This window comes from Podarcis cretensis, assembly GCF_951804945.1.
Source record: "Podarcis cretensis genome assembly, chromosome: 12".
Classification (NCBI taxonomy): Eukaryota; Metazoa; Chordata; class Lepidosauria; order Squamata; family Lacertidae; genus Podarcis; species Podarcis cretensis.
In genome coordinates this window covers 4,648,808-4,667,493 of record NC_137181.1, presented here as the reverse complement: position 1 = coordinate 4,667,493, position 18,686 = coordinate 4,648,808, and the positions used below count along the sequence as shown (strand labels likewise).

At 46.2% G+C, this 18,686-nt stretch overlaps 2 protein-coding genes across 3 annotated transcripts in view; both read left to right on the top strand.

Moving 5' to 3' along the window:
- LOC307199231 (D-serine dehydratase-like) overlaps positions 1-10,584 on the top strand; it is a 62,191-nt gene extending 51,607 nt beyond the window's left edge. The window contains exon 8 of one of the 2 annotated variants that reach the window (XM_079946998.1): positions 10,482-10,584. The gene's annotated coding sequence lies outside the window, so the exon portion shown is untranslated. The remainder of the gene's footprint in view (positions 1-10,481) is intronic. The other variant, XM_079946997.1, reaches the window with a different exon arrangement.
- LOC307199212 (tumor necrosis factor receptor superfamily member 16-like) overlaps positions 6,400-18,686 on the top strand; it is a 54,842-nt gene continuing 42,555 nt past the window's right edge. The window contains exon 1 of the mRNA XM_079946964.1: positions 6,400-7,263. Coding sequence (XP_079803090.1) covers positions 7,165-7,263 — 99 coding nt within the window. The 5' untranslated portion in view covers positions 6,400-7,164. The remainder of the gene's footprint in view (positions 7,264-18,686) is intronic.

Genomic DNA, 18,686 nt, shown 5'->3' with positions numbered 1-18,686 from the left:
AAATAAAATTTGTTAAGTTGTGGGTGAACATACCAGACGACACAGCGATTCTTCAAACAGCTCTTGTTTATTCACAGGCCAGAACTGAACTGAAGGGTTCAGTCACCCTGCTTATATAGAGCTCCAGAACAACGTAACTGTAGCAATTTTCTAAAACTAACCAATCACTGAACGTCACTTTCGATCCCTTATTTGCATAACTATCTACAGTATCCCCCTGCTGGCCCAGGGTGAGAACTTCAGTACATAACAAAATTATTATTATTTTTATTATTATTATTAACTGAGGAGGGGGGGTGAACCACATATTCCTTGGACGAAAAGTTAGAAGATAAATTCAGGAATACATGGGCCTCACTCTGAGCTCTTTAGAGGGAACACGGTATAAAAACGCAAGGAATAATATTATAATCACTTCACTTCCCGCCCCCACCCCACGCCCCTTTAAATTTCAAGACATCCATTGGAAACTTTTATTTCTGCCACAAAGCACTGTCAAGCTTGTGATTTTATTCTGCCCGTAATAAAATCTTTGAGTTTGCTCTCTTGCTGTGGTCTCAGACCCGCCACGGTTTCAGAGATTATTCAGCGCTGCTGCGTTTTAATTTTGCAAACTGTTTTGTGCGCCTCCAGGGAAAGAGGAGTAAGATTATTAATTTTTTTTAAAGAAAAGAATGTCTTCGTGGCCAAGCACAGAGCGAGAAACAAAGCGCCGTCCTCGACTCCCCTTATTATTGGCTTGCTTAAGTGATGAATCGCTTTCCCACGGAGATGCCTCGAAGCGATTAGCAATTAAAAAACAACAACGCCGAAAATAAAAAACATCAGCACATCAGCAATAAAAAGCAAGCAGCAATTTCAAACCCAATACAAATACCGGCTGCGATTAAAATCTCCCTGGTTGGGAAAATGGAAGGTGCCCTAGAGGCGCCGAACTGTCTACAACATTCAGAAGTCAGTCTCACTGATTCAGAGGGCCTTACTCCCAGGAAAGCAGGTATATTGGGTTGCAGGCTTGAAATGCCTGCTCTTGAAAAACCCCACTTACCTGGGAGTTAAGTCCCTCTGGATTCAATAGGACTGACTCACTTGTTTCTCCATCCCAGGGGGTTGGAATAGATGACCGCAGGGTACCCCTTCCATCCCTACATTTCTATGATTTGATTGCACTGTAAGGCTGCGCTCCGATACTGACTTACTTAGGAGCAAGCCCCATTGAACTCAGTCGGATATACTTCTGAGTAGACCATTATCGGATGACATGGAAAGGCTGCAATCCTATCCCTTCTCAAGGGAGGTTGCTTCTGAGTAGACTTGCCTAGGCCTGTCCTGAGAATCAGGCCCCATAGAGCAGGGATAGGCAACCTAAGGCCCGGGGGCCAGATCCGGCCCAATCGCCTCCTGTCTTTTTTTAAAAAATAATTTTAATGAATGATTTTATGTTACAAAAAAACATTACAACCATGCAGTGGTACCTCGGGTTACATACGCTTCAGGTTACAAACGCTTCAGGTTACAAACACTTCAGGTTACAGACTCCGCTAACCCAGAAATAGTGCTTCAGGTTAAGAACTTTGCTTCAGGATGAGAACAGAAATCGTGCTCTGGCGGCGCAGCAGCAGCGAGAGGCCCCATTAGCTAAAGTGGTGGTTCAGGTTAAGAATAGTTTCAGGTTAAGAACGGACCTCCGGAACAAATTAAGTACTTAACCTGAGGTACCACTGTACTACCACAAAATAAAATTGAGAAATAAAAATTACATACATCAATATTTTGTTTGTTATTTGTTATTTACCGTTTTATCTCCTGCCAAATATTCCATACAAAGCACACACACGCAAAAAAATAATAATAATGATAAGAATGAAAATAAATATTTTTCCCCTTTTATCTTACACCCCTTCTCAATCCAGCCCGCAGATGGTCCGGGAATCTGTGTTTTTACATGAGTAGAATGTGTCCTTTTATTTAAAGTGCATCTCTGGGTTATTTGTGGGGCATAGGAATTCATTCATATTTCCCCAAAAAATATAGTCCGGCCCCCCACAAGGTCTGAGGGACAGTGGACCGGCTCCCTGCTGAAAAAGTTTGCTGACCCCTGCCATAGAGCTTGGTGAGGTTTACTTAGGAGTAGGCAGATTGTGCTGCAAGTGGCGCACAAACACAAATACACACACACACACACATACACACACTGTCTTTGGAAAGCAGCCATCGCTCTAATTTGTTAACACCTCTTAATAACTGCGCCATCTTCAAAGAGATTTAAAACACAGAATCATAAATCTAGCAGAAGAGAGGCAAATTCGGCTCCTGATGTTTTTGGCTTTCTTTGTTGTTGTTGTTTAGTCGTGTCCGACTCTTCGTGACCCCCTGGACCAGAGCACGCCAGGCACTCCTGTCTTCCACTGCCTCCCGCAGTTTGCTCAAACTCATGCTGGTAGCTTCCAGAACACTGTCCCACCATCTCGTCCTCTGTCATCCCCTTCTCCTTGTGCCCTCCATCTTCCCCAACATCAGGGTCTTTTCCAGGGAGTCTTCTCTTCTCATGAGGTGGCCAAAGTATTAGAGCCTCAGCTTCACAATCTGAGTACTCAGGGCTGATTTCCTTGAGAATGGAGAGGTTTGATCTTCTTGCAGTCCATGGGACTGTCAAGAGTCTCCTCCAGCACCAGAATTCAAAAACACCCATTCTTCGGCAATCAGCCTTCTTTATGGTCCAGCTCTCACTTCCATACATTACTTCTGGGGAAACCATAGCTTTAACTATACGGACCTTTGTTGGCAAGGTGATGTCTCTGTTTTTTAAGATGCTGTCTAGGTTAGTCATTGCTTTTCTCCCAAGAAGCAGGCATCTTTTAATTTTGTGGCTGCTGTCACCATCTGCAGTAATCATGGAGCCCAATAAAGTAAAATCTCTCACTGCCTCCATTTCTTCCCCTTCTATTTGCCAGGAGGTGATGGGACCAGTGGCCGTGATCTTCGTTTTTTTAATGTTGAGCTTCAAACCATATTTTGCACTCTCCTCTTTCACCCTCAGATTTGCAGAGTTGGAAGAGACTTTTTTCTTTAAAAAATGTTTAGGGCAGGCACCCCCAAACATGGCCCCCCAGATGTTTTGGGACTACAATTCCCATCATCCCTGACCGCTGGTCCTGTTAGCTAGGGATGATGGGAGTTGTAGTCCCAAAACAGCTAGAGGGCAGAGTTTGGGGATGTCTGGTTTAGGGGTACTCTCATTTTCCTGCTCATATTGAAACACTGCCTCTCAATGAGGCCAAACTTAGATTTACAAAATGTTTTGGGGTATGCATACCCCCCAGAAAAAAGCACTGCTTTTGCCCAACGTGGGGCTCAAACCCACAACCCTGAGATTAAGAGCGCTTTACATTAACCCAGTAATCTTCACTGCTGCTACTATTGCCTCGCACAGTGAAGAACACATTTCTACGTTAATAAATTTAAATAAAATCCTACTGGGGGCCACCACAGGAAAGGCCCTGCTCCTAATAGATGGACAGGGAACCCACATCAGTCCGAGGGCTGCATTTTTCTTCTGGGGTCCAGAAGTAAAACCGGGAACAGCAACAAATGTGCTTACCTTTGGACAGTAAGCTGGTTTCTCCGCACATCCCTGTTTCCTTCGTCCAGGTACACAAGAGGTGCTGTCAGAGTTCAAGGACATATTCAGACAAGGAAAAACACCCAAGGAGGTTGTGCGAAGGACGACTGGCAAGGGAGGTGGCCTGGAGACAGTCCCAAAGGCCACAGAGATAGTTATGGAGGGCCACATTTGGGAACCCCCCCTCCAAACCTGAGGTTCCTCACCTCTGCGGTAGATGGAAACATAGGAATCTGTCTTAAAATGCATCTAGGAAAGTTGGTCCATCTAGGGCTGATAATGCCTGCACTGGCTGGCAGCTGCTGTTCCAGACATTCTGTACTGCTCCCTCGCACTTTTGCATTTGTACATCTGTTATTTTTTTCATATTGATTTGAACTTCAATAAAAAGTGTGTGTGTGTGTGTATGGAGGGCAGGGAGAAAGAGGACAGAAGATGAGAGAGAGAGAAAAGAAAGTCAAGCAGGGCCTATGGAACTCCCTGCCACAGGAGGCAGTGATGGCTGCCAAGTGGTTTCCTTAAGTTCTGATGGAACCTCCAGTTTAGAGGCAGTGGCGCTGTGGGTTAAACCACTGAGCCTAGGACTTGCCGATCAGAAGGTTGGCGGTTCGAATCCCCACGAAGGGGTGAGCTCCTGTTGCTCGGTCCCTGCTCCTGCCAACCTAGCAGTTCGAAAACACGTCAAAGTGCAAGTAGATAAATAGGTACCGCTCTGGCGGGAAGGGAAACAGCGTTTCCGTGCGCTGCTTTGGTTCGCCAGAAACGGCTTAGTCATGCTGGCCACATGACCCGGAAGCTGTACGCCGGCTCCCTCGGTCAGTAAAGCGAGATGAGCGCCGCAACCCCAGAGTCGGCCATGACTGGACCTAATGGTCAGGGGTCCCTTTACCTTTACCTGCATTCCTAAGTCCTTGGGGGGCAGGGGTGCCAGGTGAATGCACACTATTTGAGTGGCAATGCCCATCAATTGTGGCCATCAAATGTGGCCCCCCTCAAATATTTTATTGGGGCGACGAAGACCCCCCTCGGCCCCTCGGAGTTGGCTCCTAGGCTTGGGGGTATTTGGTCAATGAGAGAACAGGATGTTGAGCTTTCCTCATGGGCATGGGGGGGGCAGACCCACAAACATTACTGAAAAGCATTGAAAGTACTCAATTATCAACAACTTTGGCGGCTCCCCTCCCGGTTGTGGGCTAAGCTCAGTGGCAGAAAACCTGTTTTCCAGGGCCAGATTTAGGTTTGATGAGGCCCTAAGTCACTGAAGGTAAAGGGGGCCTTTATAAAGTTTTTGATTTGAGTTTCTACTGAAATGAGGCTGCATTTTAATGTTGTATTTTAATCTTGTTTTTAAGTTGTATTTCAACTAATTGTTTTTATACCTGGTGTCAGCCGCCCTGAACCCGGTCTTGGTTGGGGAGGGCAGGGTATAAATAACATTTTATTATTATTATTATTAATCCAGCTGTCTTTTGTCAACAACAAATTGTCACTGCTTTTTTGTCTTGAATACATGCTATACAGTGGTACCTCGGGTTAAGTACTTAATTCGTTCCGGAGGTCCGTTTTTAACCTGAAACTGTTTTCTTAACCTGAAGCACCACTTTAGCTAATGGGGCCTCCTGCTGCTGCTGTGCCGTCTGAACAAACTGCGGGAGGCAGTGGAAGGCAGGAGTGCCTGGCGTGCTCTGGTCCATGGGGTCACGAAGAGTCAGACACAACTAAATGACTAAACAACAACAACAACAATAATAATTTATGGACCTAACAGGTCCATACACAACACAAAACACTGTTGCTGTATGTAGGTTTTATTATTTTTTTTTAATGTTATATTTTGGAAATGTGCATCCAGGGTTTTTTTCCCCTTTATTTTTTTTGAGGGCCCCCAAGAGAGTGGGGCCCTAACAGTGACGTAGCGTTGGGGGTGCAGGGGGGGCAGGCCGCACCGGGTGCAACATCGGGGGAGGCACGCTAATCTAGTGGAAGAGACTCGAGTGCTAAAATCCACAGGTTAGGGGGCGCAAATTACTTGCCTTGCCCCGGGTGCTGACAACCCACGCTACGCCACTGGGCCCTAAGCTATAGCTTTTTTAGCTTATAGTAAAGTAAAGCACCAGCTAGGGACGCAGGTGGCGCTGTGGGTTAAAGCCTCAGCGCCTAGGACTTGCCGATCGAAAGGTCGGCGGTTCGAATCCCTGCGGCGGGGTGCGCTCCCGCTGCTCGGTCCCAGCGCCTGCCAACCTAGCAGTTCGAAAGCACCTCCGGGTGCAAGTAGATAAATAGGGACCGCTTACCAGCGGGAAGGTAAACGGCGTTTCCGTGTGCGGCTCTGGCTCGCCAGATGCAGCTTTGTCACGCTGGCCACGTGACCTGGAAGTGTCTCCGGACAGCGCTGGCCCCTGGCCTCTTAAGTGAGATGGGCGCACAACCCCGGAGTCTGTCAAGACTGGCCCGTACGGGCAGGGGTACCTTTACCTTTACCTTTAAAGTAAAGCACTGCTGCTTTCACACACAAATTGATGGAACCTCCTGTTTAGTCTACCTGGATCTCTGCGTTCTTGATGGATGCTGGACTAGAAGCGCAATTGCCCTGATCCTGAAGTGCTGTCCTTATGTTTCCTGAGGTTTTTAAAAATTATAATAATTTAGGGAGGTGGGAGAGAAAGACGGAGGAAGAGAGAGGCAGGAGGGGGAAGAGAGGGAGGAGAAGGAGGCGAGGCCGGGCGCGCCCACCTCTGGGAGGAGACGGGCGAGTCAGCCGCCAGGGAGCGCGTGTTGGGGAAGAGGCGCGTCCCCGGCCGTTGCAGCAGCTGCTTCTTCGCGGGGCTTGCGAGGAAGAAGAAGAAGAAGAAGCAGCAGCAGGAGCCGGGAAGGAAGCAGAGAGGAACCCGCTCGCAGCCTCGCCAGCCCCGAGCGAACTTTTCCACGGTGCCAGAGAGATCCGGGGAAGGAAAAAACTGCGCAACGCCCAGCGAGGGATCCAGAGAGCGGCTCTGCGCCCTTTTCTCTCTCCTCTTTTTTTTGCAAAACTGCAAACCCTTCCTCCTCGGGGAAGAAAGAGGCTCGGCTCCTCCTGCGCGCGCCGACGCCTCTGGAGCAACATCTGGAGCGACTTTCCGGGCCCCCCAGATGCCAAACGCAGCTCCGCGCTCGCTCTCCCCAGAGGCCGCTTCGTTTTAGCAGTTGGGTTGCATTTTTTTTTTTAATCGGGAGAGAGAGAAAGAAAGAAGGAAGGAAAGAAAGAAAGAGGAGGGACAGGAAGGGACAAATCTGTGCTCCTCTTTGGGGAGAAAAGTGTGTCCAGTTTCCCTGCGATTGCAGAGCGCGCGCTCTACCCAAAATTTTGGACCGCGAGAAGCGCTTGGTGGTTGGTAACTGTTAAGTAGTGGGCGGGAGGGGGCTCTGTATTTATTTGTTTATTTATCCCCCCCCGGCAAAAAAAAAACCCTTCAAGAAAAGAGAGGTTGTGCATTCGGACCGAAGCATTCCAAGCTTGCATTAAAAAGAAAAAGAAAAATCTTTATAATTGAGGGGCGAGCAAGATGCATTTCCAAGGAGTCGTCTCTGGTGAAACGGACGTGAATGTGACCAGAGCCACCCTTACCTGCCTTCTTCTGCTACTCCAATCCCTCCCTGCTCAGGTGAGTCTTGCCCTTGTCTTCCTATTACTAACGCAGCTTTCTTCTTCCACGCGGTTCCTGCGTTGTTGCAAGCGGGGGTTGGGCTGGATGATCCTTGGGTGCCCCTTTGCCGCTTCGCAATTCTAGGATCCTGCTCTCTTCTCCTCCTCCCTCGGAGCTTATTCCCCCCCCCATTAATTCCGTGCCATTTCGACCCGGGAAACTGGAAACTTGGATATTTGGGGGCGGGTGGGCGAAGATCTCTGCGCGCCCTTCGCTCCTTGGAAAACAACCACCTCTTGGATTTGAAAGTTGCGCGTCGATCTCTCCAAAGGAAATGAACGGAGACTTGCGCGCTTTCTCAGGAGTAAGTCGCGCTCTTCTAGAGGATCTCCGTCTTCAAGAAAGGGCGTGGCTGGGGTGTGTCCGGACAGGGACTTGATGAGTTTAAATTTGGCGTTTAAAATTGGACTTGACGATGAGTTTAAAACTAACTTAGTTGGTCTTTAAGGTGCTACTGGAAGGAATTTTTTTATTTTGTTTTGACTATGGCAGACCAACACGGCTACCTATCTGTATTTAAATTTGGCTGGTGCAGTTGGTCCGTGATTTTTGTGATATATATATATTTGTGTGTCTGTGGGCGTTTGTTTAAAGTGCACGAGTTTGGAGGAATAGTTTTTAGGAGCGGCAGCGCGCTAGTTTCCCAGCACACGCCCAAACTTGGATTTAAGAGGCTTGCAGCTTCTTTCGGATGGCCTGAAAGAGTGCCTCTGAGCATAAATAAGAGCGCGTTGCTCTCAGCCTGGAGTAGCGCTCATCAAACGCCTCTCCTGACCACCATAACTGGGGCTGGGTGTTTAAAATGCGAGAGTACTGCTTAATCTCTCTAATCGCATAAAATTTATGTACTGCTTGATTGTTGAAAAAATAATCTCAAAGCTGTTTACAAAAAAAAAAAAACCACTAAAAAAGAAAAAGCAGCAACAGTAATTTAAAGCTAAAGGATAACAATAGACTAAAAACAGATGAGAAAAAAACAAAACAAATTCTGATTGGTGGCATTCATTTCCCTAGCACTTACTGTGCAGATTTTGTTTTGCCATCCACCAAGTTATTTTGTATTGTTTTAGTATTATTTATTAAGAAGAAGAAGAGTTTGGATTTGATATCCCGCCTTTCACTCCCCTTCAGGAGTCTCAAAACGGCTAACATTCTCCTTTCCCTTCCTCCCCCACAGCAAACACTCTGATTACAGTGGTACCTCGGGTTACATATGCTTCAGGTTACAGACTCCGCTAACCCAGAAATAGTGCTTCAGGTTAACAACTTTGCTTCAGGATGAGAACAGAAATCGTGCTCTGGCAGCAGCAGGAGGCCCCATGAGCTAAAGTGGTGCTTTAGGTTAAGAACAGTTTCGGGTTAAGAACGGACCTCTGGAATGAATTAAGTACTTAACCTGAGGTACCACTGTAGATATATATACCACCCTTCTTCAAAAGATATCACAAGATTTAAAAAAAGGGGGGGGGGGCAAAGTACAACAGCCCTGAAGCTTGGGCAAATAATTTCACTGCCCCACACCCTCTGGAAAAAGGGTGATAAGGTCTCAGCTCTCCAGAACTGCTTGAATTCTTCAGAACTGCTGGCTTCTAAAGGACTTGTCACCAGTTGGAGGAGACTGAGAGAGAGCGGAAACATCCCCCCTTGCCGGTGAGAGGGAGTTTTCCTGGGAAATCCAGACTCTCTACTTGAGATCTCAAAATATAAAATAGTTGCCCTTTAAATTACCCAGTCAGCTTTGCTTTTGGGGGTGATAGGAAGTAAAAGAGGGGCCCTTCCTTTTCTCTGTCCCCACTTTTGCATAGATGAGGCTGTTTCGCAGGCATTGCGTGGGGATCTGTGTTCGAGAAGGAACAGAGATTTACCTCTGGTTGAAACAGGAAGGGTGTTTTTGCTGTGCATTTTGCAGTTTTTATGTTGTGATTTTGCGTCGTGAACCTTCCTGAGATCTGCGGACGAAGGGTGGCATGCAAATTTAATGCATAATAATAATAATATTTCGTATGCAATGCGGTTAATGCATTTCTAGGTATGATTGCTCCTGGTGCTTTTTAGTGACAGCAAACGCAAGGAGCCTAAATTTCGGCCCTTGGCAGAAAGGTCTACAATTGCACAAAACTCTGCACTTATACGATTCTGTGCAGTTCTACGATTCCCCGGTAAAAAGGGGAAGGGCCAGGGGGGAAACAAGATCAAGAGTTCGAATTCCCAACTTCACCTTGGACTTCCAGCTCGCTGCAGCTCAGACTTGGTTCGCCTGCTGTGAAATGGGAACAGCAGTAGCCTACCTCACAGGGTTATTGTGAGACTCGCGGCTGCAATTTTATTTACGCTTAACCTGGCCGTAAAGCCCATTCGTGGGGCTTTAGTTCTGCAGTGATATTTAGGGGGTTGTGCTATGGATTAAATAGCATGTTAAAGTCCTAAGGATTGTTTTTTGGGAGCAAATCCTGTCGTTTCTTCTCTGTATATGTGATTTAAATCGGTCTGTACAAGTGTATGAGTATCAAAGAATCTTGGGGAAAGAGCCTGGAGTCTTTTCAGCTGCCCAGTATCTTCGACTCGCCTTCGTCTTACTTATTGGTTAATTGGTTATAGCAGGCACATCCAACTCACAAGATTATTATTATCATTTATTATTTGTACCCCACCCATCTGGCTGGGTTTCCCCAGCCACTCTGGGCGGCTTCCAACAAAGATTAAAAATACAATAAAACATCAAACTTTTAAAAACTTCCCTAAACAGGGCTGCCTTCAGATGTCTTCTAAAAGTCAGGTAGTTGTTTATTTCCTTGACATCTGATGGGAGGGTGCCACCACCGAGAAGGCCCTGTGCCTAGTTCCCTGTAACTGCACTTCTCGCAGGGAGGGAAACGCCAGAAGGCCCTCGGACCTGGACCTCAGTGTCCGGGCAAAACAATGGGGAGACTATGATCTATATAAATCTGTATTAAAAAAATGGCAGTGACCTACCCAGAGTGATCTATATAAATCTGTATTAAAAAAATGGCAGTGACCTACCCAGAGTGGTGGAGCTTTTTTTGAGGGGGGTGGAGGGGAGGGTGGATACATTCATTCCACATCTTATTTAATCACGAGATCAAAAAGTATCCTGCGATCGACCGCAATCTCCAGGGAATCTACATGTCAACCAGCTGGACATCGTTGGGTTATAGTACTGTATTTTTCGCTCCATAAGACGCACCTGACCATAAGACACACCTAGTTTTTAGAGGAGGAAAACAAGGGGAAAAAATATTCTGAACGAAACAGTGGATGTTTGATTTTTGTGGTTCATGCTGTGGCAGCCTCCTTTATCGCTAGAGTCCCTTATCTCCCTCCCGATCGCTTGCCAATCAGCTGCTCAGCGGCTTTGTTCCAACACCCCCTTCCCTCTTTCTAAAAATAAAAAGCAGGATCTGCTTTTCGCCCCTGGGCAATTTGGCTCCAGGGACCACACATTTACTCCATAAGACGCACAGACATTTTCCCTTACTTTTTAGGAGGAAAAAAGTGTGTCGTATGGAGCAAAAAATACGGTATTTCACGCAGTAATGGCTCTTGACAGCAGTGTTACAAACTCATATATATAAGCTAGGTGCCAAATGGCCCCTTAAACCAAGGTTTGCAGTTGCCAAAATGGAAGGTCCAGTTGCCATTTTGGGGCAAGATAGTTCTCAAGTCTTATTTTTCAAAGGCTGGACTGACTGGGATTGATTCTCAGTTAAAAATCTGGCTCAGTTCAGATTGCAAACTTGAGCTCGGTTAAGAGCTTTGAGAACTTGAAGAAAAATCGCTTGATCCAGGGTCAGTCCCCATATATATTGGCCTATTCCGACCTCTTTTTCTTAATGGTGACACAGACCATTCATAATGTAAGAATATTCTTCACAACTGTGAGCAGGGCATTGGGGTGGGGAAGACAAGCAGCAACGATATGATACAATACAATACAATATCTTTATTGTCGTTGTCCCATACAGAACAATGAAATTGAAAAATCTACATAAGTCATTCAAAAACCCCTAAAAACTCTGAAACCCCATTTTAAAATACAGTGGTACCTCGGGTTACATACGCTTCAGGTTACATACGCTTCAGGTTACAGACTCCGCTAACCCAGAAATAGTGCTTCAGCTTAAGAACTTTGCTTCAGGATAAGAACAGAAATCGTGCTCCGGCGGCGCGGCAGCAGCAGGAGGCCCCATTAGCTAAAGTGGTGCTTCAAGTTAAGAACAGTTTCAGGTTAAGTACGGACCTCCGGAACAAATTATGTACTTAACCCAAGGTACCACTGTACTGCGTTTAAAACCAGAATTGCATTTGGGTAGAAACGATGAACTATAACATTGTTCCCTGCTCCTGCTCGGGCTGCACAGAAAAAGGGTTTTGGTTCCTGAAATCCATTCCGATTGTGCAGATCAAATACAACCGATGGAATTCTACAGGATGTGGGATTAGGGTTTGAAAACATCCAAGGATACCCAGATGGAAGAGACATCAGGTACCATCCTGTCTCCCAGGCATCTTTACTCGGCCGAGAGCCAGGTTCAAAAGGCGCCTGGCGAATTTCGAACCAAGTGCTGGACTACATGGGCCGCTGGCCTGGTCCGGCAGGAAATGAGAAGGGAGATGAGGGAAGAATGATGCAGTTATGACCATTCTTTATCCCATGTGTTTGGTGCCATAGTTAGGTAAAAGACACATAAGTCTCTGCTTCCTAGGAGCTTACAGTGTAAACGGTAATGGATGAACAGGAGAGATGAAGGAGGGATTTTTCTTAGAACTGCAGTGGTACCTTGGTTCTCAAACGCCCAAAACCCGGTAGTAAATGTTCCAGTTTTCAAACGTTTTTCGGAAACCGAACATCCGATGCGGCTGTCGGCTATTGTTTCCAGGGCGCTTGCACCAATCAGAGGCCGTACCTTGGCTTTTGAACATTTCGGAAGTCAAACGGACTTTCGGAACAGTTTAAGTTTGGCACTTTTGTTTTTGCTATTTATTTTGCCCTTTTCTTTTTGAGGATTTTTCGGTTAATTTGTTTTTGTGACTGTGTGGAACCCAATTCAGCTACTGACTGATTGATTGTGTAACTTTGGAAATGGATTTAAAAAAAAAAAACGTCCAAACAATGACTATTATCAGTGCAGGTCCGAAAAAATTTATTTTTATCATCTACAATACTGTCTTATTTATTTTATAGTACAGTACATTGACTCTTGCTTTCGTTTTATGGATCAGTGGTCTCGTTAGATAGTAAAATGCTGTTTTAGGGGTTGTTTTTAAAAGTCTGGAACGGATTAATCCGCTTTGCATTACTTCCTATGGGAAAGCACGTCTTGGTTTTGGAACGCTTTGGTTTTGGAACAGACTTCCGGAACGGATTAAGTTTGAGAACCAAGGTACCACTGTAGCAAAGTTGACTGAGGTTATTTTATTAACTCCACTTGATCTCTCTGAAGATCTTCCAGCTTTGACAAGGGTGCATTTAGTAGCGCCAGGTTTTTAGCAAACACAGAGAGCTGTGTTAGGCCACAGAGACAAGACCTTGAACGTGTGGAGCCAAGTCTGCTGGTGTTTCTTTGAGGCTGGCTAGCTGCCTCTGCTTTTGCTCAGGGCTACATGCCTCTGTGATGTATAGGAGTATAGGACTGTGGACTTTGCCTCAGGGTGTTTTCCCTTAAATGGCTCTGGAAAGATATTTGGAATTTTTGAGGGCGATGTGATCTAAATCTTCCCTCAAGCGCTTATTAAGCAGTACAAAAGACGGGGGGGGGGGATGTGAATTTTAGTGAAACGTGATGGGGGAGGATGGAAATACCCACAATTTAAGGGAAACCAAACATTGCCTCCCATTGATGTTAATTTACAAGCAAACACACAGCATTTAAAGCATTAAACTGTATTTTGCTTGTTGGCTTTGTGTCTGTACTTTGTGAAGGAGGGTCCCTGAGAAAATAGATTTTAAAAGGCTATTAAACATCAACTTAGGGCACAATCGAAAGGCGAGTTCCGTTACAAAAGTCCCATTGAAGTGAATGGGGGCTATGCTAGACGAGAATAATCCCATTCATGTGAATGGGACTTGTGCCCCCAATAGCGTTTGTGACTCCAGGGGGTTAACTCCAGCAAGTACAAATCTGTTTTCCCTAAAATTGTGGGGTTTTTCTTTCTAAGTATTATTCATGTGAAAATCTGTGGTCAATCAAGGCTTGAAGACAGGCGTGTCTGGGTTCTGGGGCTAACTTTTCTCAGAAGTAACACAGAACAGGTCCCAGATTTTCCTTACTGCTGTTTAGATTGTAAAAACGTGGAGTTTTGAACCTGGAACAGATGTGAAATAATCTAGGATGCCATTTTCATCTCTTGCAATGTACTAAAACTAGGATAATTTTATGCCTAAAGGTAAAGGTAAAGGGACCCCTGACCATTAGGTTCAGTCGTAGCCGACTCTGGGGTTGCGGCACTCATCTTGCTTTACTGGCCGAGGGAGCCGGCGTACAGCTTCCGGGTCATGTGGCCAGCATGACTAAGCCGCTTCTGGTGAACCAGAGCAGCGCACGGAAACGCCGTTTACCTTCCCGCTGGAGTGGTACCTATTTATCTACTTGCACTCTGTGCTTTTGAACTGCTAGGTTGGCAGGAGCAGGGACCGAGCAACGGGAGCTCACCCCGTCGCGGGGATTCAAACCGCCGACCTTCTGATTGGCAAGCCCTAGGCTCTGTGGTTTAACCCACAGCGCCACCCGTGCAATGTTCTTAAACTAGGATAATTTCATGCCTAAATAATAATAATAATAATAATAATAATAATAATAATAATACATTTTATTTATACCCCACCCTCCCCAGCCAAGGCTCAGGGCGGCTAACAATAAAAACAAATTGAATGAATACAACTTAAAAACTAGATTAAAATACAACATTAAAACATTGAAACATTAAAATGCAGCCTCATCACAGGAGGAGAAAGGAAAAAAGAAAGGGGGAGCGAATCAAATTGACAGAATAGGTTGCGTTTATGATTTTCTGAAGTGCCAATATGGCGTGGCAGGCAACACAATCCAATCCTCCGTCTACTCAGAAGTAAGCCCCCGTGGGTTCAATAGGGCTTACTCCTAGGTAACTCTCCTGTGTAGGACTGCAGCCTGTCTCATGCAATGCATGGAATAATCTTTTTGCATGCATGCAGGTTGGCCGGAGGAGAAACTGCCTCTGAGCATGCGCATCGTACAATTAAAGCAGAAATTTCTCTCCCTCGGGAATTGTAGTTTAAAGGCGCTGGGAATTGTAGTTCTAATTTAGGGCACTGCCTGAAGCTGTTGCCTCACTTTGCCTAATGGCAGAGCTGGCCGTATTGCTGAGCAGTAAAGAGAGTTTACTTCTATGTGTCTGATGGTCAGGCATGCTGGAGGTTTCGCCGTCTGCGCTAGGTCAACCTGAGCTGCAATTGCAGGGGGTTGGGCTAGATGACCTTTGGGTCCCTTCCAATTAGGTATCCCAAAAAGTTATTGAAGAGGCACCAAATGCCTAGTTCTTAGGGTCCGTGTAAGGCTAACAAGTCCTGCATTAGGTGAAATGGGCTGCCGTCCACCATAATGAATTTATTAGCCTTTTGCATGGGACACTTCATAATAATAATAATAATAATAATAATAATAATAATAATAATTTATTTATACCCCGCCCATCTGGTTGGGTTTCCCCAGCCACTCTGGGCGGCATCCGACAAAATATTAAAATACAGTGGTCTGTTAAACATTAAAAGCTTCCCTAAAGAGGGCTGCCTTCAGATGTCTTCTAAAAGTCTGGTAGTTGTTTTTCTCTTTGACATCTGGTGGGAGGGCGTTCCACACGGCGGGTGCCACCACCGAGAAGGCCCTCTGCCTGGTTCCCTGTAACTTGGCTTCTCGCAATGAGGGAACAGCCAGAAGACCCTCGGAGCTGGACCTCAGTGTCCGGGCTGAACGATGGGGGTGGAGACGCTACTTCAGGTATACTGGGCCGAGGCCGTTTAGGGCTTGAAAGGTCAGCACCAACCCTTTGAATTGTGCTCGGAAACATACTGGGAGCCAATGTAGGTCTTTCAAGACCGGTCTTACAGTATATGGTCTCGGTGGCCGCTCCCAGTCACCAGTCTAGCTGCCGTATTCTGGATTAATTGCAGTTTCTGAGTCACCTTCAAAGGTAGCCCCACTACAGTGCATGGCAGTAGTCCAAGCGGGAGATAACCATAGCATGCACCTCTCTGGCAAGACAGGCTGTGGGCAGGTAGGGTCTCATCCTGCGTACCAGATGGAGCTGGTAGACAGCTGCCCTGGACACAGAATGGACCTGTGCCTCCATGGACAGCTGTGAGTCCAAAATGACTCCCAGGCTGCGCACCTGGTCCTTCAGGGGCACAGTTGCCCCATTCAGGACCAGGGGGTCCCCCACACCTGCCTGTCTCCTGCCCCCTAAAAACAGTACTTCTGTCTTGTCAGGATTCAACCTCAATCTGTTAGCCGCCATCCATCCTCCAACCGCCTCCAGACTCTCACACAGGATACCGGTACATCTTCAGTTGGAGAAGTATTTTCCACGCATTGTGGGCTAAGCTAAGTGGCAGAAAACCTGCTTTCACACGCAAAGTGTCCCTTTTTCCGGAACCAGTGTTTCCAAGTTTGGGAAAAAAGGATCAGTAAGTGTGTTATGTGCCCAAGACCCTGGAGGGCAGCTGCCAGTCATCGTAGAGTTGGAAGGGACCCCGAGGGTCATCTAGTCCAACCCCCTGTAAAGCAGGAATCTTTTTTTAAAAAAAGCATATTTATTAAGTTTTTAACAAAAAAGGAGATACAAAACAGTAAAACGAAAAACACACAAAGAAAAATACAAAGACCAAAGTTTAACATACAAAGAAAAAAAGGAAAAAAATAAAAATCCCTCTTTCTAATATCACTCATTAACTTATTTTCTTGACTTCCTCACACCTCCCTTTTTTGTATTCCAGTTAAAAATTTGTTCAGCAAATCCATCCATACCCTCTTAATTTACCCTTAATTATTTATCCTCACATATTATAATTTCATATTTTCAACTAATATCAATCCATTCTTACATATTCTTATTTGCCTTGTTGCTAGAACCACTTCGTTTTTTTCCCAACGTCATTAACATTCAATAATTTTACAGTGTTTCTGTAGGTAGATTTTAAATTTCTTCCAATCTTCTTCCACCGACTCTTCTCCCTGGTCTCGGATTCTGCCAGTCATTTCCGCCAATTCCATGTAGTCCATTACTTGCATCTGCCATTCTTCCAAGGTGGGTAATTCTTGTGTCTTCCAGTGCTTTGCAATAAGTATTCTTGCTGCTGCTGTAGCATACATAAAGAAAGTTCTGTCCTTCTTTGGCACCAATTGGCCGACCATGCCCAGGAGAAAGGCCTCTGGTTTCTTCAGGAAGGTATATTTAAATACCTTTTTCATTTCATTGTAGATCATCTCCCAGAAAGCCTTAATCCTTGGGCACATCCACCAAAGGTGAAAGAATGTACCTTCAGTCTCTTTACATTTCCAACATTTATTTTCAGGCAGATGGTAAATTTTTCCAAGCTTGACTGGAGTCATGTACCACCTGTATATCATTTTCATAATATTCTCTCTTAGGGCATTACATGCCGTAAATTTCATACCTGTGGTCCATAACTGTTCCCAGTCAGCAAACATAATGTCATGTCCGATATCTTGTGCCCATTTTATCATAGCGGATTTTACCGTTTCATCCTCAGTATTCCATTTCAGCAGCTAGTTATACATTCTTGACAATATCTTAGCTTTGGGTTCTAACAGTTCTGTGTAAAGCAGGAATCTTTTGCCCAACGTGGGACTCGAATTCACCACCCTGAGGTTAAGCATCTCAAGATCTGATGACTGAGCTATCTCCATTCAGCACAGACAGCGCTGGTGGACAAATAGTCTGAACTGGGATAAAACAGCGTATTATGAGACTGGGGTATGTCTTTTGTGGGTTTTATCACTGCTTTGGAACCTGAGTTCTGAACAAGGAAATGAGCCTTTTCCTTAGGAGCCATTTTTCTTATCAAAATGGCCCCACGGGGAACGAGATACCAAGATAAAGAGATCATGGAAGGGGCAATTATGGTGGGGTTTTGTAGGCCTAAAGGGCAAGAGATAAGCAGTTCTGGTGATCCAGATCCTGCTGCTGCTTTATGCTTAAAAAACAATTCTTGAATTAAGAGAGAGATTGTGAGGAATCCCCACCTACAGTTTGGAATCTGTGGGTGAGACAGCCTCACTGAGGACTAGAGCCGGGGTCAAGAAACGTTATCAGCAGGGGGCCGGTCCACTGTCCCTCAGACCTTGTGAGGGGCCGTACTATATTGTCATACCTCGGGTTACAGACTTTTCGGGTTGCGCACCGCACCGAACCCAAAAGTACCGGACCGGGTTACTTCCAGGTTTCAGCGCATGCGCAGAAGCGCTAAATCACACTTTGCGCATGCGCAGAAGTGCCAAATCGCAACCCGGGCGTGCGCAGACACGGCACTGCAGGTTGCGAACGCTGCGGGTTGCGAACGTGCTTCCCGCACGGATCACGTTCGCAACCTGAGCGTCCAGTGTATTTTGAAAAATATAAATATCCTGCAATCCGGTCCTGCAGCTGCCTCCGGACCTGGAGGGGGAACGCACTCTGCACGCGCTCAGGAGCGCATCTCGGCGCCTCCCACTCACCAGCATTGTTGACTAGCAGCTGCCACTCCATCGGCCCGACCCTGTGGAGCTCCCAGGTGGCTTGCCAAGCCCCATGATGCGCCCATCATGATGCCCATGGCGCTGTTGGGATGCGTCCGGGGAGACGGGGGCATTTGGCCAGCCCCCAGCTGGCTCCAGCCACCGGCCAGCCGTTCAAGTCCTCAACTCTCCGGAGCAGGAGAAAACAAGCTTGTTCCCTCTCCAGTGCGACAGCCCTTGAGATATTTGAAGATGGCTCTCTCATATATCTGCTTTCACTCTCCTCTTTTGCCATGCTAAACATACCTGGCTCCTTCAACGGTTCCTCATCAGGCTTGCTTTCCCGACCCTCAATCATATCAGCCACTTTCCTCTGCACTCCTTCCAGCTTGTCAACATCCTTCTTAAATTGTGGTACCCAGTATTGCAGGTGTGTCCTCACCAAGGTAGAACAGAGTGGTATTTCCTTGACCTGGAACAGGGGTCAGCAAACTTTTTCAGCAGGGGGCCGGTCCACTGCCCCTCAGACCTTGTGAGGGGCCGGACTATATTTTTTTTTTGGGGGGGGGGGGACAAATGAACGAATTCCTATGCCCCACAAATAACCCAGAGATGCATTTTGAATAAAATTACACATTCCACTCATGTAAA